Source organism: Crocodylus siamensis, chromosome 8 (genome assembly GCF_052110815.1).
Source record: "Crocodylus siamensis isolate JL-2025a chromosome 8, ASM5211081v1, whole genome shotgun sequence".
Classification (NCBI taxonomy): Eukaryota; Metazoa; Chordata; order Crocodylia; family Crocodylidae; genus Crocodylus; species Crocodylus siamensis.
The window spans coordinates 9,788,185-9,811,691 of NC_143402.1; the positions used below are offsets into that span (position 1 = coordinate 9,788,185).

The 23,507-nt window shown below is 46.7% G+C and overlaps 1 protein-coding gene across 3 annotated transcripts in view; it reads right to left on the minus strand.

Moving 5' to 3' along the window:
- Positions 1–23,121, minus strand: part of NRK (Nik related kinase) — a 124,890-nt gene extending 101,769 nt beyond the window's left edge. For 2 of the 3 annotated variants that reach the window (XM_090060573.1, XM_090060572.1), the window contains exons 1-2: positions 22,843–23,120; positions 16,537–16,602 (exon numbers count right to left, since the gene is read on the minus strand). In XM_090060573.1, coding sequence (XP_089916699.1) covers positions 16,537–16,602; positions 22,843–22,899 — 123 coding nt within the window. In that variant the 5' untranslated portion in view covers positions 22,900–23,120. Of the gene's footprint in view, positions 1–16,536; positions 16,603–22,842 lie in introns of all 3 variants that reach the window. The other variant, XM_090060574.1, reaches the window with a different exon arrangement.
- Positions 23,122–23,507: the final 386 nt, after the last annotated feature.

The window sequence follows — 23,507 nt, forward strand, 5'->3', positions numbered from 1 at the left end:
ACATATACATACACATACACATACACATATACTACACACACACACACGGCAGGGGGGAAAATATTTCCTAGTGAAACAGATGATGCTTTGTTCAAAAACAAACCTTCAAGATGGACAACTGATACCCAGAGTATGCATCGGTATTGTCTGCACATGTCTGCAGGTCAAGACAGGCAAGTGCAATTTGTGTGGGTTGGGGTCAAATTCTGCTGCATTGATAGAAATGCAGAATAACTCTTCTGTCTCATGGATTTTCAGAGCACCAGAATGTAACCCTGTCCATGGAACTGAATATTTCTCCGAGACTGATACATGGGATGATTACATATCTGCTGATATAATTTGGCCTCTCAACGTGGAATGTCTGAAAAGATGTCTCTTCTGATGAATGTTTCACGTTCAGATAAAAGGGACAAATATTGCAGCAAAGTAATTTTCTCCCAGGCTCCTTCTTTAGTATTTCAGGTTTGTTACAAGTTACAGTCCTGGACAATCTGTATAAATAATATATCTCAGAGTCCATTATCTAAACCAAGGCATATTTATTTTATAATGTTTTTGTTATATATTTTGGTAGAACTGTCCACAGGTTTTATGGAAAAGAGTAAAAACAGATTTAAGAAGGCAAATCTACTGAAGTAGAAATAAGCTGCTAATCTGTTAATTGTTTAGTTCCATAGATTTTTTTTATTTAAATCATCATAAACTTTAATTCAATATACCAGAAAGTTCCCTAACTGCAATACAAACAAGGACATTGTAAAAAGTACTTCTTGTTCCTTCTCCCCCAATAATTTTTCTTTCTTATTAAAGGAGTATACAAAGGTACAAAGAAAAGATCACAGAAAAAAAAGAAGCGCAAACTCATGAAATAATAACAAAGGGAAGATCCATTCCACAACTCAAATTTTCATAAAATAGAAACTCAGGGAAAAAATGACTTTTAAACACGGAAATGTTTTACACTGATCACACCACATCATTTCCTGGTAATAAGGCTGACATTTTATAATACTCAATATAATATATTGTTAAATTGTAGTAAAAAAGGTAAAAAGAAACGAAGAAAAAATGACAATGTTCAAATGAAACACTTCGGGAATATTAGGAGAAAATGAGAAAGATGAAACAATTTGCTGCTTCTTTTGCCCCATTACATTTTGCGCTGAAATGGAGACGTTTCCACGAAATGTTTTGCTTTTGATGAAGCTGCATTTTCTGACAGATAAAGCGGTTCTGTCAAAAACTTTGCAACCCATTCTAATAATAATGCTTTGTAGTTACAACAGTGCCTTTTATGCAAATATGTCAAAGAGCTTTAACAAAAGGCAGGAACAATTATTATTTCCATTTTAGCAGATGTGACCACAGAAATAAGCTGCGTTCCAGCCACCCACTTAAGTGACCAGATTTTCAGAATAGCTCAGTTCACTGACTTGAAAATCTGACCACAAGTAACACGAGTGCTACTAAGTACTAGGCATGTGTGAAGCGGCTAGTATTTGCTTCAGATTCAGATTCAGCTGATTTGGGGGACAGTGCTTCAATTCAGTGATTCGAATCACTGTCCCGAATCGATTCGCCTGAATCTCCACCTGCTCTCAATGGCTGCCCGTCCGGCCCCAGCTTCTGGCTCTTTGAAAAAAGAAGCCCCAACTCACTGGCTGCTGCCAGACATGAGGGGTGAGGGGCGATACCCGCTGCTCCATGCCACGTGGGGGGCTCTGTCATGAGCCCCCCCAACTCCCACACACTCTCCCAGTGCCCCTCCCCAGGGTGCCCTGCCTGCCCCAGCTACCGGCTCTTTAAAAAAAAAAAAAAAGCTCCCCGTTCACCGGCTCCTGCCAGGTGGGGGAGTGATCCCTGATGCCCCCCACTGCCCTGAGCTGCATGGGGGACTCTGCCACGAGCCCCCAGAAGCCCCAGTGGCCACTGCAGCAGCTGGGGGAGCAGGCGCAGATCAGGAGGCACTCAGCGGGGGCTGGAGCCTGGCAGGGGTCCCCCCATGCTCCCCTCTCCTCCTCTAGCTGCCCCCCCACTACTTACTAGCACACAGTCCAGGTCCAGCTCCCTGTGGAGGAGCGTGGGGACTGCCTGAATCTCCGAAGCTCTCTGAATTGTTTCCAAATTGATTCAGAGAGCTTCGAATAGATTTGGACCTTTTAATTGGTCTCCTGATTTGATTCGGATTTAGAGATTCGGCCTCTGAATTGGGCCAAATCTCGCAATCGAATCGGCACTTGAAGTTTCACACAGCTCTACTAGGCACTGTGCATTTTTGAAAAGCTGGCACTGGGGACCACAGGGCAATGGAGCTATTTGAAAATATGGGCCATGTAGATTAAAGATGTGGTCAGATGTACAAATTATACTGAATTAACTAAGGTGAGAACTTTTTGCACATTAGTTGATCAGCAACAACTATGCCTCCAGCTCACTGTAGGTGAAAACTAAAATAGGGCAGTTTAAGCCTGAATAAAACAACTGCTAAATTATTGAAGTTTAGTTGCTGTTTGCCACAGAATAGGGTGGACACACAAAAGAGTTTCATGGGTTAACTGACACATGGTAACTCAGCCTTCCTCCCCATTTTGATTTACTCATCTGTCTACACCATATGTCACGAGAAATCACCAGCAGAGCTAGGATTACAAGATTTGGTCCCAGGTGCCCTGTGCTAATTAGTAAATAATTCTTCCTCTTATTTTTGTGAAGAATATATTATTATTACTAATCACAATTATATTGTGGTGAGACCTGAAAGCTCCAGTCATAGATCAGGAAGGAGGTATAGCTGGGCAGCCCCATACCAGTGGCAGCAATATGTCTAGAAGCCACACACCATAGCAGCAGCTATTTTGCAACCCCCTCTAAAAGCAGTTTCTGGGGCTGCTGCCCTGAATGCCCCCTGAGGGACTCCACTGAGCTGGGTATTGTGTAATAAAAGCTAGATTGTAACCTATGCAGGAAAAATCTGCTATGGGGCCAGACAGACCACAAGGTCTGCTGCATGGAAATCCCTCTGAACTGTTGCAGCCACCAGACCTGAGAAACAGTGGGAGTAAAAAAAAAAAAAAAAAACCCAAGCAAAAAACCCCAAAATAAAACCACCAACACAAAAACACAAAGAAATCCCTTCTAAAAGGAAAAATGACTTCAGTGAGTTTTTGCCAACAAAATAATTATTTTAAAAATCCCATTTAGAATCCCGTAGCATTGGCAGATTACAAAAGAGGGATTAAAAACTACCAAATGCAGCTGAAAAAACATTTCCTCTTTACTCGTCTTCCCAGGATCCGCCTTCTAGGTTGTGTGCAGGCAGGGAAGTGACTTCTGGCCAGCAGCCTGAGAACGGGGCAAGTACTCTGACGGGATGGGCCCAATTTTATCACTTGCTGGACATTGCCGTTTCCTGGAAATGTCATTCCATCTGGATACGGGGGTGCCTGATTGATTGAGGTGTTTAATGCGGGGCTGAAAGTGAAAACTGGCCTTTAACCTCTGTTTCCTTGTAAATGCCACAGACAAGAAGAATGAATGGCTGCTCTGCCAGTCTCACCTGAAACTTGGCAAAGCAGCCACAACCTGAAGGAGGGTGCAGAAGCTTTTTTCAGGTTGACAGTTCCTGCTACTAAGCTGGCCTGTCTGACTGAGGTTGGGCTAGACTGAGCCCTTCCTTCCGGCTGGACTGGGACTCGGAGGTGTCTGAGCAATGGAGCAGGAGGCAATGGAGCATGAGCTGTTGGGACGCAGTCTCTGGGCTGCAGCAATGCCTTCAGATTGGGCACAAAAGTCTTGCTGAGTGATACGCGCTGCATTGCCATGACCGATTCAATGGCCAGCTGCTGCCCTTTTCCAAACCTCTTCTACCCATGCCCACGCACTGCATGGCCTGTCGGTTGGTGGGCGCTTTTGGCTCAGGAATAATGCAGGGCCTCACAATGTGGCAGACAGTGTGTGGATACATAGGGGATGTCGGAAATCAGTCCTTCCTCCCCCCCTTCTGCTCCAAGGCCCAGGCAAGGTGCATGGAAAATGAAAATGTGCTGATGTAGAAGAGCTCTGTATTCTCTGTGAAATGATGCATGTGACCACAAAGGGTGGAGGGCAGCAGAAAACCAGGCCCTACCGGACCTTAGCAAAACCACATGGTGACTGCTGTTTATCCAGCATACTTCACTGCTGAATAACTTGCGTCATAACTCAAGTTTTGTCCCTAGCTTGATTTCCATCCACATGCGCAACACCTGGACTTGCATGTGGCATGATGCCACTTTTACCTCTAGCAGGGATTGAAGCTACAGCTAGAGTGAGCCTGTCTCATTAGGTAGTAACACAGTCACTTTGGGCTTTTCAAGGATGTCTACTCTCACTGGAGCCAGGCTGACCCCACAGGAATTACCTCAAGCGTAGATAACTTAGGCTAACTCTGGGCAAAAGACATCTCTCCTCAGGTTGATTAAGCTGTAGATTCATTTTTCAACCCCTTCATCAGACTCATTTCCTAGACTGCCATCTGTTTCTGCCTAGATATCTCCATCAAAGCCTACGAGACTGCTCAGGTGTCCACCAGGGCATAACCACAACTTGAATCTGCAAAACCTTTTGGGTTGCGATAATGCAGACAACTGAGAAACCTCAGTTTGACTCTGCAATATCAGGTTGAGTGAGCAAGGCCAAGAGTTACAGAGACCCTCTTTTTTTCCGTGCATGCTGTATGTACTTGACTCCTCTGTATGTTACACATTCCCCTCCTGTGACCATTCCCACTATGAACAACCCCACCATGTCAAAAATCCTGAGGCAAACTTAAAAATCAAGAGATTTGGACTGTCAATCGTGAGATGCTATTTTTGAAGTGTGTGCATGCAGTTCCTGGGGCAAAGGCAGCAGGGCGAAGAACTCCGCCCACAGCGGGCAGCCTGCCTCTGCCCCACACACAAATCCAGCAGCACGTGCCCCCCATGCCTCCCCTGTGCCCGGGCCCTGTTCACCCCAGCCCTTGCTCCACTCCCTTCCTCACCACAGGGGCCTTGATCTGCTCCTCCTGCCCCTTCTCTCTCCCCATGGGTGACTGGTGGCTCCTGAGTCGGGGGGGCACCAGCAGGACACAACCGGGGGGCAGGTGGGCCTCCAACTGGTAGGGGGGCATGGAGAGTGCTAGTGTCCCCCTGAAATTGGCTCTGTCGCAGCACAGCAGTGGTGGAAGTGCCACCGGCAGGGACAATATGGGTTGGGGGGGAACTAACACTCTCTGTTTCCCCCTACCAGCCAAAGCACTCGCTGTCAGGGGGGACACATGCCCCCCCCCCCATCACCGATGTCTTTCCCTCCACAAACTTACCAGCTTGGCACTCTCTACATGCACGAGAAGAAGAAATCCTGAGATCTGATCTCTCTATCAGGAGATCATGAGTCAGAGTTCATTTGACTTGGAAATTGGGAGTCTTGTAATGTTTTCATGGGAGCTGGCATTACTGCATTCCACAAAGACCACGAGTCTGTTTTCGTGCCCATGCAGAAATCCCATCTCCTGAGCTCAAGCTGCAGTGATTTGTCATTCTAGCACCGGAGTTGATCAGGGTTAGCCAAGATGGTGGCTAACAAAATGCACAATTACTGTAGAATCACTAAGAGACAATAAATATGGAAACTCAAACTGGCATTTAGACAAACTCATTCTTTGGGATACAACCATATTTCAAAGTCCTGTGAGATCCTCTCGGCACCTTCCCTGCTTGGAACTTTTCTACACATCCAGAGCCCAGCCAAGGGTCTAGGTCCATGTGGTTATTCAGAAAACCCACTAAGCAGCAAAACTGCACAAGCAGACTGGTAACTATTATTGCAACTAATTCTTTTGCAAAGATGGCAGCCTCCTTGTGCATATAACTTGGCTAGGAATAATATTTGTGTCTGGGTATTACATAGAGATGACATCTTACATGGACCACAGAAGAGGACATGGCAGCAAAATCCTGCTCCTGGCAATATTGTGGTTTGATTCATGAGGCTGTTAAGTTTACAATAGCATACACAGGACTGTCCATGAAATACATGTGATAATACAAAGAGATCAACGTGCTACTAACATTTTCAGGAAACCGGCTGATTAATTATTTTTATGATGTGCCATTAGCTATCACCCCAAGGTATTAAAGAGATGCAAAAAGAGTAAATTTTTAAGAACCCTTCAGATGAATAGTGATGAAATGGAATGAACATGTGTGCGGAACAATTTGTCAGAGATTTAGAGAAATGGAGTTAAGGTGATGTAGGGCTGCGTGGAGCTAAGGAATCCTAACGTAAGTCATAATAAGCTCAAGCTGCTAAAGTTAAAGTGAGGAATGCTTTCTCCTCACTTGTGGCTACGACACTCTACAATTCAGTCTCCTTAAAATGATAAAATATCATGTCAAAATCACTGCTTCATTCTGGTAACTCATGAACAAAGTGGACGTTTCTTAGAGTTCTCTTTTGATTGTGCATGACCTGATTTTAAAGAGGCACAGTTCTCATCAGATTAATCCAAATGACGAGTTGATCCTGAAATATCTAACATCAGTAACAACACTTAGTCCTTCAAGGTGCTGATCACCCTGTGCACTACCCAGCAAAGCACTTAAGCACATGCTTAACTTGAAGCACTTACATAGCTCTATTGATTTCAATCATCTGAGCACTCACACTTTTCAAGATCAAGCCCTGCTTTAAGGTAATTACCCAGCTCTTTTACTTAAAGTTCAACATGGGGTCAATATATTTTTGGCCTGTTTCTCTACTTTAAAATAATAGGCCTGATTTCCCAGTGCCTTGTAGCTTGTGCAAATTGGGTGAAAAATGCCTCCGCAGTTCAGTGACAGCATCTTACACTCTCTCACCCACACGTATAAATGAGTTATGCTTGCAACAGAGACCTGATGCAGAATAGTGGAGAATCAGGTCCAGTACGTATAGAAGCTGCAAGATGCAAACGTGTTATACTATTTGGGAGGATTTTACTATCCTCTAATGGCTATTATGGCGTGTCTAATGACATGCTTTTGCTCTGTTTAGTGAAAGTACAGTTATTGTATTAGAAGTGCTCTACCACTGAGATTGTATGTACATCCAAACTATTCTATTTTTGATAAGCTAGGCCTTTACTTAAGAATCTTAATTGAATGCCTCTTAAATATTTACTAACTATAACGCACACATTATGACTAGCTAATTAATTTCCCATGTAGGCGCCACTATTTACAGTTAATGTGCTGAATACAATTTGACATTGCCATGTCACTGAGATGAGGCGAGAAAAGAAAAAAAATCTCCCAGAGTCAACATATGAAAAACACTGCATCTGGACTTAGTTTTGGACAACTGGACATTTCTGGTTTTGCTGTTTGCCAAATTCTTTCCGCTTTAGATTAGCATTAAATGTCAGTGGGCAGGATACTGGTAGACTTGGCTGACGTGAGCATAATGTATCTATTCTTGTAGGACATCTTCTGTATTCTCCACCCACAATACCTGTGTCCTAGCCCTTTTTATGTTTCCCACCACAGACATGGGAAGGCATAAGGATCACCAAGGAGTATCCAGCATTACTAACCATGCTCTCATATATCACGAGAAAGATCCCTTAAATACTATGACATTTGCTTAAAAATAACAAAATTTAAGGTTCTCTCTACTTTGCTTCTGAACTTTAAGCCTCTAGTGCTCATGCATTCTGGTCATATGGATTAGCAGTGCACATTATTTTAGATCAAATATAATTTTTCTATAATCACAGGAATCCAGCAGCTGGAGATTTAAGGGGGAAAATAAACTATCAAACAGGACAATATTTAATAAACTTGAAAGTTGGCAACACTACACTTCAGTTAGAAAGTACACATCAGAGTACTACTGCCCTTAAATAACTTATCTGGTTTTGCAGTTAGTTCAAGGTGCAAAAGGTCTGGGTTACGCCTGCAACACAATGCCAGGTACAAAGTGCGCACACCAGGAGGGAGGCGTGGCCTTTTGGAAATCTTGCTTTAAATGGAATGATACACCAGGATCTGTGAATTAATCACTGTGGGATGAGTGGAGTAACAAATGCTCAACTTCAAAAGCCTCAGTGACAGGTGTATAGTGCACATCACTGCTCATATCACCCTTGTCATGCCCAAAGTACAATGAAAATCAAGAGAGTGAAGTGGCGGATGTGTCACAAGGAGCACGCATGCATCCACAAGGCAAGAACTGAGAACTGGGGCAGGAGGAAGAGAGCACGCCCAGCAGTACATGTTGCGTACCCATGGGGTGGGTGGTGCATGTATGCACGTGCTCAGGCCATAATGCACCACCAGAATCTTTCCAGCATTGCACTACGGATTCTCAAGAATGTGGCTAATGATATTGCAGCAAGCCAGTGGCCATCTACACTCGGACTTTATGGGTGTCCTGCTACTGCCTGCAATAGTCTTTCCAACTTCACGGCCATTGCAAAGATTTAATCCTAACCCTCCTGTTTCTAACACACAAATTCATACCCCTGGAGTTAAAGAATAATCTCCATTACCTGTTAGCACTATAGGGTCAATGATACATACTTCATCCTTTATGTATCCATCTAGTGGAGAACAAAAGTACAGTTAATGTGCACCAGTCAACTATGTAACATACTAGTAAATGCAAGGCAGCTGACCATGCGAAAGGAACTCACATCAACCCAAGCCTTTGCATAGAAAATGAATATATGGAATATTGTTTCTACCAACTGCTCATGGGATTTGAAGGAACATTTCAACATTTTGCCTTTTGTATTTGCCTTGTCACTGCCCAAGAAACCTGAAGATTACAATTGACCTGGAAACCTTAATGGGGAGTGCTGATATTAAACTGCACTGTGCTGATCACATGCTTTTTTAAATGACTGCATTTATGATATGCCCTGGGACTCTGATGCTGCAATTCGTTACTGATAAAGAACGAACAGTTTCTCAGAGGAAGGTGGCCTCTGTCCAGCTCTCGAGAGGAGGAGTTTGAAGATTTCAGCCCAGTTATTGTGCCTGCCCATGTTCTTGTTGTGCTGTGCACTGAACATGACTGTAGTATTTTTTAAAAGGATCCTTCGAGTAACTGCCTGAGGTACTACTATCAATTAAGGCTTTCAGCACAGTCCATAGGCTTTCACACTTCATCATTCAGCAAGGCTGCGCAATTCGTTGCATGTGGTTCCTTGACAAATTAACTGTGGTTATTTTTGCTTGGTCTCAATTATTTCATCCAGCCGGTTAACTAAATGAATTATACAGAATTTAATAGGCTTGCAAATTGTTTAAGATAACCTGAAAAGGCATATTTATGTTTCGGTATATCCATGCTACCATATGGCGCTCCAAGTAGCTCATAACTCACGTCACCACCAAAGTGTCGTTTAACTCCTAAAAGCAGCTGTGTAAAAATGGTCCTTCCACACTCAGACGAACTCCCTCTATGTATTCAGAGTCGCATTTGATTACTGCAGAGATAAAACTGACTTTGCTGGCCTCTTAATCCTGCTAGCTCTTCAGAGCCATATAGGCCAAGAGACCAAGCTGAATTCCATCCATCGATTGCTCCGCATTGATTAGTTATCCTGAATAAACTTCTTTATTCATTTAGAATAAAATACTTTTTCTAAGCTCTCAGTGTTCTTGCAATCCATTAAGTGCATTATTCTTACTGGGCTTGCCCACACGTAACGCAAACCAGTGGCAAATCTCCCATGCAATTTACCCCTAGCCTGCAAGGATCTATTCAGAAAACCCAATCTCTAAGATTCACAGGGGGAACCCACTTCCCAGCCCTTCAGCTCCCCAGAAATGCCTGCTCAAAAAAGATGGTCAACCACTTGGACGAGGACAACGAATTCCAAAGTCAAAAGGTCCTTAATAAAGGCATCATATGAGGCATAACTTAAAAAAAATAAGGCCACACAAATTTTGGCGATGGCTTAGTGTGGCTGGCAGAATCTACATCAATGGTGACATGTGGAATAGAAAGACCACAGCTTCATTCCTAGGGGCTGGCTATATCTCATGGGAGCACCGCTGTGGGACACCCTCTACTCACCCCACTGTGTGTGTGGCAACTCCCCAAAACGAGGCAATGCGTGTCCTCCTCCGAGCTCACACCCAGAGCCACTGTGGCAATCTGCCCATGCTCACTGGCGCACACGCAGGGCCATTTCCAGGCAGCTGTGTTGCCTCATTTGGGGGATTTGGTGTGCACGAAGTGGGAGTGAGCAAGCAGGGTGTGCCTCCCTCCCAGGCAAGACTAGGAGGCCACATAGACACGTATGCAGAGCTCAAGCTAAGCTTGCAGAATTAGCCGTTGTGAAAAAAACAGGCCTTCGTACTTGCAAAAATCAAGCACATTTAATTGGAAGGTCATAAAGAGGCAATCCATGTGGCGATACACCACGTCATTGGTACCTTCTAGAGTAAAACCAGGCTTTTAAGTTTGATTTGGGGCAGACTGGCAAGAGTGCCTGTTACCTCATTTTCACTCAGCCATATGGGCTGAGAAGTGTAGTTGCCGCTAAAGTGCAGGACTGAGAGCTGAAAGATTCAAAGATTTCTGCTGCAGACAGAGACATCAATAAAAACAGCAATAAGACCTGAAATCATAATCAACGTAATAAATGGCATGCTCTGTGCCAAACAATCCCCACTTTAGCTATTACAGTACGTATACACCCAACAGATATATAGATATTGAAATGGAGGGACCCACATGACTGCGACATATCCAGCATTTAACAACTCCACACAATAACTCAACGAAGACGGTAGAGACCCTCGAGAGTGACGCAGATAGGCAGAGAAAAATCGCCTACACAGGAATTTTGCCAGGATACAGAACAACACACCTTTGACGGGCCTGGATGTTTACTTCCCACATACTTTTGCAAAGATGAACTGAGATGCAATACCCAGGAAATGTCAGGACCCTGGATTTACAGCTCATCCGTGAGATAACTGTCTCCCACAGTGCAATACCCATAATTTCACCTTGAGGCACTTGCTCATTACTCAGTAATAGGTAGCGGTGGCACTTTCTGAATCTTCTGCACCATGTCCCTGGGCAACTATTCCTCCATCAGCTCTCACCTAAAGTATCCCAAGCTCAAACATGCGTAAGCGTGCAGGAACAGATCCTGCAGTCATGTGGCTGAAGATTTAGGAGGAACTGAAATCAAGGAGCAGAGTGCTGACACTTCCTCCCTGACTAGACTTACTCTGGTGCAACAGAGTCTCTCCCTTGGGACCCTCTACTGATCACTTATCTTGCAAAAACACCAGCGAGTCTCCTGCAAGTCCAGTCGAGGACACCCAATTGTATTTTTTTCTTATTAAATAAACAGCCGGCAGATCAGGCAACTGTTTATAAGTAGTAGAGATAGGTAAGTCACTGTTGCCACTATCTCATAAGTCTCATGTTATTTAGTTGTCCTCCTTAAACCCTCAGCTCCTGGAGTCATGCGATTAGGTTACCACTCCAAATTTCATTTGAAACCACACAACATCTCTAGCTAGTGATAACGGGAGCTTCACTATGTCAACCCAAGTGCCTCAACAACAGGCAGACTTTTAAGACCCAAACATTTAATGTTTTATGAGCTGTCATGATTTTTTAAAACCTAAATCACTTGATGTGTGATTCCTGGATGTTTGAGGCTGCCAACACTTAAAACACTTACATCTTAATGAAGTGGCTCCCAACCTTGGGGTCACAACAGTAAAAAATGGGGTCACAATCACGGATTTTCTCTGGCAGAATTACAGCCTGCAAGGGGCTGCTTGGGGCGGGGGAGGGCGATCAGGCAGGGGGCACCACGTATGCACGTGGCAGCCAGGCAGTATGCACAGCAGCTCCCACAGCTCCCTCCACACAAGTCTGGGGGCGGCGGGGCAGATTGAGGCCCCCTGGTGAGGCTCATTTAGGGTGCGATGAGGTGCTGGCTCCCCGTTGCTGCACGCATTCCCAGGGAGGGAGGCACTGGGGGTGGGGATTATGTGCATGGCAGGGATGGATGTGGGCTGCCCGCTGCAGGCTCGGGGCTCTCCGCCCTGCTGTCCTCTCTCTACGGCCTCTGCAACACAGCGGGGCAGGGAGACTCAGTGCTGCTGCTAGGAGCCCCAACCTGGCCAGGCCACCACCATGGAGAGGCTACCCCTGCTCACCTGGTAGCAATGGGGGGCACAACTTGGTGTCACTGCTGCTGCCAGGTGGGCTGGGGGCACCTCACCACGGCAGCACAGATGACATGGGGCTTCCAGCCGTCCTGCTCCAGGTCCCGCCTGCTGAGCCATGGAGGCCCTTGCAGGGAGGGCAGGGAGCCCTGAGCCCACAGCAAGCAGCACACAACCTCCCTGCTCGTGGTCTCCACTCCAGCTGTGCCATGTGGGGAGAGGGGCAAGCTGAGGGAGCTGGGCTCCACACTCTCAGCAGCCAGGGCTTGGGCACTGCTAGCAGGTGGGCAGGGGGCAATGGGCTCTGGCTCTGGTCCTGTAGCCCTGGTTGCCAGGGGCCCTCTTGGGCAGGGCTGGGGGTGGTCAGGGGGCTGCAGGTCGTCAGTGAGGTGCACCAGCAGGGCTGGGAGGGGTGAGGGGCACTGGCAGAGTCAGAGGACTACGGATGGGGATGGGCACCTGGGGGGGATTGAGGGGCCATGCTCAGGAAATGGGGTCCTAAATGGGGTCATGCTGAAGAAAAGGTTGGGAATTGCTGCCTTAACACCTCCTAAGTATGGAAATGTGTTGCTTCTGCCTGCAGCCACTTGTTCAAACTCTAACATAATAACAGTCCTTGGCAGCTGCAGCACTCTCATGAGTACAGTTAACAGGTAGTCTGGCATTTGTTACCTGGCAGAGAACTGAACCTGATCTACACCTACAAAGCATCTACACCACAGTCGTTTCAGAAAGTCAGTTAGTGTCTTCCATGTAACGATGAAAACATATTTAGAGTTATGTAATTCTTGTTTAAAAAAGAAAAATAGCATAACAGGTCTGGTCTTCTACAGCCAATGGACTTTAATTAGTAATTTTGGATAGGCTTTGTTTAGCCTGGGCGGTTACGGGTTGTTTATGTGCATCTGTGTCTGTTTTCGTACGTATGGGATACGTGGCCGTCCCTGAAGAATGAAAACACAGGCTAATGCCATTACTAAGTATGAGGATAGCTGGAATTACTTTCTGTCCAAAATATTTATGACCGCAAGTCTATGCTCTGACTAGGCATAAACTAAAAACCAATTCCATCATCTCCTCACCAGTCTCAGCAAAGTACGGCCCAAAGGATAAATTATACAACAGAGGGAAAAATGTAAATACCATGACCTTCACTTTTTATGGTCACTTTAAATGGAATATTTCCATTATAGCTAGTCAAAATATTAGTTTAATGAATTTAGCCCTTTTCTTGCCCATAGATTAGGATTATACACATACACTTATTACGCAGATTTTTTCAAACAGTATTTACAAACAAAGTTGAGCTCTGGTTGTGTGAAAATTTGCTCAATCTGGCATGTTTGACCAATTACGTTATATTTGGAATTTGCTATGCAAGCTTTATGTCTGGTCACCTAACCACATGATGTTATTTATGCTCCTCGATCAGATGATTTAATTGTATGTTTTTGCCTTTCATTTCCTGATTAAATGGATCTCCTCCCATTATTCCAATATTCACTGATTGTTGATCTCAACATGGACAACACTGTGATGTGCGCATGGCACCAAGGGTCAAAGGTATAGCAGTGAAAATAGGATGAATCAAACCTAGCTTTCTAATTCAGCAAACTATTTGATAAGGTGCCAAAATTTGCTCTTTCAGTATTTACAGGCTAGGTTCAAATCTCAGTTATGTTGGGATCTGTCCCTTTGGATTATGATGAAGTCTCTAACTGTCTGAGCTCTGCTAGCTCGACTGTCTCCACTGTGGAACAGGCTGCCCAGGGAAGTGGTGTAATCTTTGCTGAAGGTTTTGAAGAGGAGGCTGGCTAGGCATCAGCCAGCAACACAGAGGCATATAGGGCAGGGAGCAGAAAGCAGGGGAAAGGGATCAGAATGATACTTAGAGAGGGTGCAGGGCTTAGCTAGTGGCATGCCTGCCAAAAAAGTTGGCCTCCACTGCCTTCGGCACTACCCTTAATTAGTACTGTTAACATTTCTCACATGCTTTTGCACTTCAACATTCAGCTGAACCTAACTCTCTCCATTTTTTTTTCTTTTTTTATACAAAGAAGTTGAAATAAGATTTTTCCCATCTTTTTTTCTGTTAACACGAGTAAGCAGCAGCTGATTCAACCCCAACATCTTTTGAAAGATGATGATATAGAAACAATGCTCCCCGTGTCATGTCGAGGTTTAGTTTATATTACGAGGGAAAATTATTCAGCAGCAATTTTTGAAGGCTTCGAGATCCTGTCCTCAGTTAAACCCAAGCAGCTCCACTGCTTTCGGTGACCCTAAATGTTTATTTCTATTTTGGACTCCGTAATCCTCATCACAGCTATGGAAGCCAAGCAAGTGGGATTTAATAACTGAAGTAGATGGAAAGATACAAGACCAGGGTCCTATTGTAAAATAAAGAAAAATGAAGGATGGAAAGGTAGAACAATAGATTCATCAGTAAAACAGTCTCTTCAGTTAAAGTTCCATAGATTTTTTTCATAAAGCATCAATCGATCTTTAAAAACTCAGACCAGGACCTGAAATGTGCTAATACTTCACACTGTGTCAGATGCACAGAACCAAATGGTTCTCATTTCCACTAACAGGCATTTCACAACGAGGTTTTCAACAGAGACCCTCTTGGGTAAGACATGCTCTACATTGCGGGCATCTCCCAGGCTTTTCTCTCTAGTAGAAACTCTATCGATACTGGATTAGGTGGTGAGAGCACCGATCCCCATCAGGAACTGGCAAAAAGCACCGACTCCCAAGTGTCCATCCTCCTTTCCTGCATGTAATTGTTTTTCCTCCTACTTCTGTGAATCTACACATGCACACATCTATGTCCTAATTTTTACTCATTGGTGGGTGACTGTGTACCTTTCCTTCCCCATTTCTCACTAAGCTTGATGCTGCTCAATGTGGAAATGTCCCCCATTGGATGCACAGAGCAGTCACACGTGCCATCAAACCTGGTTGTGATGGTACTGGAATTGGGAAGCCTCAGCTACTGGGATAGAGCCTGACCCTGTGTCCCCTGGATGAGACCTTTCCCTAAGCCTTCCTGCATTAGAGGTCATTGCACAGCAGAGCCTGGCGATAAGCGGTGTCCAATGTGTTATGCAAGACTTCAGGTGCTCATTCCTGGGGGGAAAAGATGGAGAGGGTGGAAGGTCATGGAGCCTTTCCCACTGCTGCTGCTCTTTTCTCCTACCTGGTGCCCTCGATGGACAACTCTTCATAGATTTCATACACGTTAGGGCTGGAAGATAGAGTCCAGGCCCCTGCCCCAGGGGCAGGAAGTCAGCTAGGGTCAAAGGATCCCAGCAAGACAGGTGTCCAACTCTTGTGACACCCCGATCCAAGCTTACAAACACTGTGTCTGTTTTCCCTTTTCAAATCAACCCTACAGAAGGCCCTACGACTGAAAGACTGCCGTTTGTTTCCTGTATCGCTTCCCCAAACCCACTTCTCAGATCAGTTCTGTATCCCTGGGCACGTCTGTACCACTTTCACAGTGGTCGTGAGAGTGCCCCCAACCAACATGCCCCCACCTCCCTGCTTGCACTGTGTATAGGCCACATGAGGACAGGAGGGTGAGGCTGAGCCTAGGGCTCTTGGTCGCCATTCTCAATCAGGCAGGAGACAAAGAGGCTTCACTGCCTCTCTGAAACCTGTTTCATATTACTAGGTTTCCCAGATTGGTGTTGGAGGAAGGGGTACTTTCAGGAGTACCACAGGAACGGTATCGACCTGCCCACTGACTGCCACTGCAAAGCGAATTGCATGTGGTCAAGTATGCCCACCACGTTATAATAGGTAAATACCCCATTGACAAAATTAAGGGATGGGCCTGATGACTCAGTGGCCAACATACTAAGGGACAACTAGGACATTTTTCAGCTCCTCTGCAGCACCACAATGAAGTGTCCCTTGTGCCAGTGTCCATTCCTTTTTGTCTACTCCATAAAAACAAGGCACTGCCAGCATTAGCAAAGTGCTGTGATTGATGTTATTATTGCTAGATCTGGATTGTGCTTGCAAGCTATGAAAATAGTTTTAAAGTAAAAATGACCACAAGACAGGCAGCCCATGGCAGGAAGGATAGCAGTGCAAAAACCAGCACAGCGAACTGACCCACAAAGGTAGGGGAACATGAAAACGAGATGGGAAGACAATGCAGGGAATTTCCCAGCTGTCACACATCAGAATTGTGCACAAGCAGGCAGCGAGACAAAGCAAGCTGGTTTGGTAACAGCTCCTTCCACATCTGAAATGTTTTTGCTAAAGGGCAACAGTTTTGGCAAGAAAGACCTTATAAATTAAAAAGGAGTCAAACCTTATAGACTTGTCCATACGTCCCATTTCCAACAACTTGCACCAGTTCAAATATCCCTGCCGGATCCTGTAAAAAGTACAGTAAATACTGTTATTTGTGGAAAAGTGTCTGCTGACTTGTCTCAAGGAAGCACTGCAGTCCACAAGCAGGATTTAAAAAGTCCAATAGTTTTTGCCTAAGATTTCTATTACAGTCTAAGAGAATAACCAAACAATAATAAAACATAATAAAATAATATAATTCATAGTGCATTTCTAGTAGAGTTTTTAGCTTAGAACATAGCAGCAGGCTACATAAGTGGATATGAAGAACATACTGAATGACTTGCCCAAGGTCATATCATAATTTATTAACAAATCCAGGAATAAAACCTAGAAGTTCAGTACTTCAGTTCTAAACACTGAATATGGCTGGTGGATTCATTTAAGCTCTTGTCTTCTGTTATGAAACAGTTTAGTTAGTAGCACACACAAACAGAAAGAACCCACATTATAAAATATTCAGAAAACTCGTATGCAGCATGTGTTTCATTACATCTCGAGTCAGGAGATACACCATCACCAAAAATACCCACAAGACTATTTCTGTGTCTAAAATGTATGCTATCCTGTTTTACAACCGCAGCAAGGTAGACTGGATAGGACAGGGAATAAAGAGATTTTACGCCTGATACCCTTGGGCACACTGATCATACTGAGATCATTTACAGTTTCCCTGCTTGAAAGAACAGACTTGTAGCAGACTGTGGACAAGCAAGTGTCCATTCCTGCAGAGCCAAGAAACCTGTTGCTTCAATGAAAATTCACCTGAGAGATGTATAGAAAACTTTAAAAAAATCAAGAGACTTGTTTCAAGAGGCTGAGCAATTTAGTAATGTTATTTCATTCCTTTGGAAGATGTCAGGGACAAAGTGATATTACTAGGTGTATCTGTTTCACGTCACCTGTTTTAGCAACATGTCATGTGAGATATCGATCGATATCATTGAGGGACATGACACAAAGAACCATTAGTTATTTCAAAACTCCAGTATTTGCAGCTCTGGCTAGAAAACATCCTTGTCTATCATCAAAAAAATGTGTATCTGGTAGAAAATTATTTTAAGCAAATCTTATTCTTTTGACACAAGCATTATCTACCTGGTGCCTCCTCCTCCATTATTTACTCAGGCAAAATCCTCCCAGAAATGAACTTGTCTTTTTATGAGTGAAAGGATCAGAGTTAGGCCTGTTTCTAATAATAGTGATTGTGATCAGTAGGCAGTAGATTTCATAATGCAACATGGCCTTCTACAGCTGTCTGAATGTAGACACATAGCTCAAGTCCTCTATATATTCATATATTCTTCATATTCAGAAAGATCTATTTTTATCCTGGTTGGATTCTCCGTGTTCATTAACACTAGTTCTGAACTCACTCAATTTCAGTCCCTGGAAGTGAAAGTTTTTAACTTTCCAGAACTCCAACTGCCCTTGAATCTTTTTCATTTAACGAAGGTGGAAACAAGTTAAATTTTCCATGTTTCTACCTGAGCCCGTGCTCATCTAAGAAAGGTCTCTTTTTATGTGATTTCTGAAGTACAACACAGCTTGAATTTGGCCTTTTTAGGCCTAAATGCCAATTTTGCAAATTCATCAACAAATGCTGATCAATGGGATTACTTATGTGTGTTGCAACTGGGTCCTTGCAAAGAGCTTCAGTTCTTTAACCCCAGCATTCATTTTTCATTTCCATTTGCCTGCCATGAGCTATCGTTCTCCTTTCACAAAACCTGGCCTCAGCAATAATCTATTGCCAGTGATAGCTCTACGGCAGTATTTTACATTGGGTTTTACACGGTGCTGTGCTGCAGCTCCCAGGGAGGGAGGTCCTTTATGCAACGTGCACAACAGAAACCCCTCTAAGAAACTAGACCAAGTGCCCTTGGTGTGTAGAATAAGCACAGGTGAATGGCACATGGAAATCTGGATGAAGCCAGGTTACAGCTCCGTACATGTGTTAGGACCCCACATACATCAATGTCAAAACCAGCTTTGCCCAGAGGACCATAAATAGAGGAGCTGGGTGTTTGTACAGCTGCAAACTTGTCCAAGGTGGAAGTGCCTCAAAACTAGCTTTAACCACCAGTTTCTCCATTTTGACCCACTGCACCCAATCATCATGTATGCAAAGGCTTCAGGCACCCGTGGAGAGGCCTAAGAAAGTGGCTAAAGGCTTCCACCGTTTCAAGATGTGTTGTCATTACATTTGATTCAGCAAAAGAAAAGAAAAGAAGCCTGGTCTACTGCCATTAGCAGCTAATCAGACCTGCTTCATGTTTCCAGTGAATTGATTGCAGCCAGTACGCTTGGCCATTGCTCATCTTCTAATCAAAATTCAGTACTAAACTTGGTCTTGCTACAGTCAGAAATGATATTACACTGAGCTCTGACTTAGGTCCTTGTACTGTCCTTGTTTGGTTGGACATCAGCATTGTAGCCTCAGCTGCTACATTATGGCAAAGTCCTCAGATGGGGGCAAGCTCTTAATTGTCTGAGAGTTAGGCATCAGCTTTGATGTAGTGCTTCCTCTCAGCTAACATTTTCAGTCCCCCGGTCCATATAACCCTCCACCATCTAGCCACTGCCAGGTTGCTTTGCTTCCTCTGACAGGTGCCAAAATCCTGACCCAAGCATTCATCACTTTGAGGTTAATTACTGTAATGCACTGTACCATATGTTGGTCCTCTTGCTCTCCTTTATCATCTGTAGGGTGTTCAAAAAGGGAACAGCAAGACTACTGACCTGGAGGTCACCCAGGCCACACAATTCCTCTATAGGGCACCATGAAAAATGCTGCACACAACAGGAAACTCACTGAAATGGACTTTTCACACATTCAGCAACTTGATTTTTGCAAGTCTGACTTTTCTGTCAGGTCTATGCACCTCTTAACACAAACCAAAAATTAAAGGAGTTTTAGCCGGCTAGATGCCTTGATGTAACCAACTTGGAAGGGTCCGTAATTGCCATTCCCTAAATTGTCACAGAACTTGGACCCCTAAACTAGCAGCCAGGTGTGGCAGCAGCCAGGCGTGGCAGCCAAACAGTAGCAGGACTCACCCAGGTGCTCCCTGCATAGTTAGGATGCTTGGCCCAGATGTCTATGGAAGAAAGGGGCTCTGGTAGAGGGCTTAATGAACTTGGGTGGTAGGACTAACACCAAAGAATTCAGGGCACATCCCAGCAGAAGCTATCTCCACCTGCCTGGAGACCCTGTGCCTCTGCATTTCTAGCCATCCCCATCGCTGCCTCTCCTCACAGCAGCTTGGTATCTTGAAATCCCACATAGCTGCCATCACTGCTGCTGAAATCCCACATAGCCTTGGCCATCACTGACTAATGGGGGCTTTAACATGCCAAAGTTACTAGGGTCATATTGCTTTTATTTTTGCCAGGGGGAGCCTAAGATGATGGACATGCAACAGCCCTCTTCTACAGTGACCACTTTTGAAAGGCGGGACACATGTCAACCTCCCCCCGCCCCGGCCATACGGCTGGAGCAGAGCCAAGTGGAGCCTGTGGGGGAGGCAGGGGTGGATGTGGGCTGCCCGCTGAGGGCTTGGGACTTCCCAGACTGCTGCCCTCCCCCTGAGAGCCCTGTGCCGGTGGTGTCGCCATAGCAAGGCACCCCCTACCTGCCCAGCAGCAGCAGGGGACACAAGTTTGCACCACTGCTCCCCACTGCTGTCAGGCAGCCAGGGGGCACCTTGTGTTCCCCTATTTCCCCCTCCCCGGGAGTGCATACAGTAGCAGGGAGCCAACCCCCTTCTGCCCCCTGGACGAGCTATCCATGGCTCTGTCCCACTGCCTGCCCCAGCCCCATGCACCACCCCCAGGTCCAGCTCCTGCCCTACTCCCTCCCTCGCTGTTGGAGCCCTCAATCTGTCGCCCCATAGGCTCACCTGCAGGCAGTTGGGGGAGCTGGTCTCCAGCACTTGGGTTGCCTTGGGTTGTGTTCCTGGCCATGTGCGTGTGCACACACAAGCACCAGGAGCCCCCTGCGTCCCGCTCCCCTCAGCCCCTTGCAAGCTGGAACTTTGCCAGCCTGCAAAGGGAAACCTGCCGTTTCCTGTGTTTTTCTGCAGTGGCCGGAAAACACACATCGCTGCACGAATCTGAGACAAATGCTGTCCTGGAGTCATGCAGCCCAGGACCGGGACTTGATGTTCTTCAGGACTGTCCCTTCCCATTAGAGGCAGGTGGTCACCCTACCCTCTTCTCGAGGGTGGCCAGAGCCCTTGGACTCCCACATGCTCAGTGCCTATGATTAGGGCTTCAGATGACTGTATTAAGGTGCAGTGGTGCATCATTTCCATGAGGCTGGAGGAGGCGCATTCACCCTTGGTTCACCCCATCTTCACTCTCTCCCCCAGCATGAACCCCAGACTAGGGCCTCAAGTGGATCCAGGAGACATGGGACCCTATCATGAGAGCAGCTGAACGCTGTCCCATGTGAAAACCGAAGGGATACTCTATAACCCTGTTTGTTTTTCCCTGCTGAAACCTAAGTCTGAAATGCTCAAAATCTGTGGGGCAAAATTTGGTGGGGAGGCCTGTACAGGGCATGCTGCTTCTGACACACAAAGCCTAGAGAGCTTGCAGAGCTATCTTCCTGCCTGCTTATGCCGGTTCCTTATCATTTCAACAAGATAGGAGTCATCCACTTAGCTTCAAGAAAGTACTTTCACCACTTTGTTTCTCTTCTGAGCCGAGCTGTGCTTCAGGTTCAATTCCTACTTCCCTAGGCATGGCCAGGTCACAGTGGGCCCATGCCCTCCGCCTCGCCCCTTCAGGCCTTTCATTTTTCTGCCTCTTGGACTTGGAACTCCCTGCCATATGATTTCCACACAGGGTCTTCCCCCTTAAAGTAATTTTTAGAAAGCAGCTTGCTTTATTTTCCCTGGGTGAGGCTGTATACATTTTGCCACAGTTCAACTCTTTTCTCCCTGCGTAGGACAAGTGCTTTAGAAGCATCGTTTTGGGAGGATTGCCTTGATATTTCTACTTAGCTTGAAATGAGTGGCATCATGAATTAAATGTTTGTGCCCACAAAATAAATCACAGGAGGGGGCTGCTTGCAGATGTTAAAAAACACAATAAACGCGCTTTACTGGAAAAAGCAGCGTGTTACTTCGACCCGGCTCCTCATGAGCTTTATGGAGCCAGAATTCGTTTACACTGAAGCCTAGTAGCCCTGAGTCTCGAAACAGTGCTAATATTTATAAGCTGCACTAATATAGCTTTGCTGAGTTTGCAAAAATGACCTACATAGTTCACAGGAATACAGGCTATTTTCCATGACCACCCCCCCTGCACCACTGTGGGCTGCTGCAATATGTCTTTTCCTTGAAATAACTTCCCCAAATCCTAAGGGATAAAACCCTGCTTAGCTACTTCCTGTCAGTAGATCCACTGATCCCACTAACCCACACGAGTAGGGCAAGCGGACTCGCTCCAGGTGACTTGTTTTCTGTTGGCAGAAATGGGCACAATGCTATCCGCTCCGATAGAGGTCACCCACTTCCTCCAGCACAGCGTTTGGCCCTTCCTCCCTGCTTTAGAAACATTACTGGGTCACTGGGTCAAACCCCGCTCAGGTGAGGAGTCCAGACCTGTAAAGCAAGGGAAGCTGAACTGACTGCGCGCCCCGTCTCCTCCTTTCGCAGCCTTCCTGTCATCTGCACAGACCTTTAACAAGCCCACGAGCAATTTAAATACAGAGAGCTGTCTTAAAAAGCGCAGGCAGCGAGCTGTTGTGTCAGGCACATCACATGGATCCCACCTACTGGCCTTTTTCTGCAATAGTCAGCACTCGCTAGAAGTCCCCAGGGTCCTGGGGAAAGAAACTCAGATAAAACCGGACAGGATTGGGAATCGGCTGCCCATCGCAGCCCGAAACCGCATGCCACCAAAGGCAGGGTGCTGCCACCCTAACGCCGGGGGCGGCTGGCGGGCAGGGACCTCGCTGGCACATTTGACAGCGAAAGGCACCAACAAAAAAACCAGGACAAGCAAGACAGCGGCGGCTACAAGGGTGGGACGGGGGGAAAGAGGGACCGAGGCAGCTCTTCATGGGGACGGGGGGAAAGTCTTGCGAGACGGGGTCAGAGGAAGCCAGGCGGGGTGAAATCGGGGCAGCAGAAGGGACGGGGCTGGGGAGGGGCAGGGGAGCGGGGCTGAGGCGAGGCGCTGGCGCCTGAGGGGAGCGGCGGTTGAGGGGAGCGGGAGCCGGCGGCTGAGGGGAGCCGGGGCGCGCGGCCCTTACCCTCAGGGCCGCCAGGTCGATGCTGTCCAGGCTGCGGGCGGCGCAGTCGCGGGCCATGCCGGGGCCGGGGCCGGGGCCGGGGCCGGGGCCGGGCGGGGGCGCAGGGGCGGCTCAGCCCGCGCCCGCCGGCCGGGCCATGGCGCGGGGATGCTCAGGGGGCGGCGGCGCAGCCCGCGGCTCGGAGACGGAGCGACTGGTGCAGAGACATTTCCTCGGGAAAGTTTGCGAGGAAGTGACGTGCCCGAGGGGCTCGCGGGGCAGGCTGCTACCTGCAGCCCAATCCGGAGTCGCTCCGGAGCGGCCCCGCGGCGGGGAGGCGGGCGCTGCCCCGACGGGACGGGGGTTGCCCGCCTCCAGCCGCCGAGCAGCCCGCCCCGGGGCTCGCACGGGCCCGCAAGTCCACGCCGCCCCCGGGGCTAGACAGGCATCAGAAGCGGGGCAAGTGGCCCCCCCATCGCATCCAGCACCCCCTGACCGCACGGGACCCGGCGTGGGAGAGTGCAGAGCCAGCGCCATGGGTGGCGAGGAAGGGGGCGCGGGTGGCGAGGGGCGTATGAAACAGTGCCCCAAAGAAACTAGAAGTTGAGCCACCCGGCGGGGGCCTGCGATCGCACCGCAGCAAAACCGAAGGTAGCGGCCTTGAAATGGGTCTGCGGGGCTGTGAA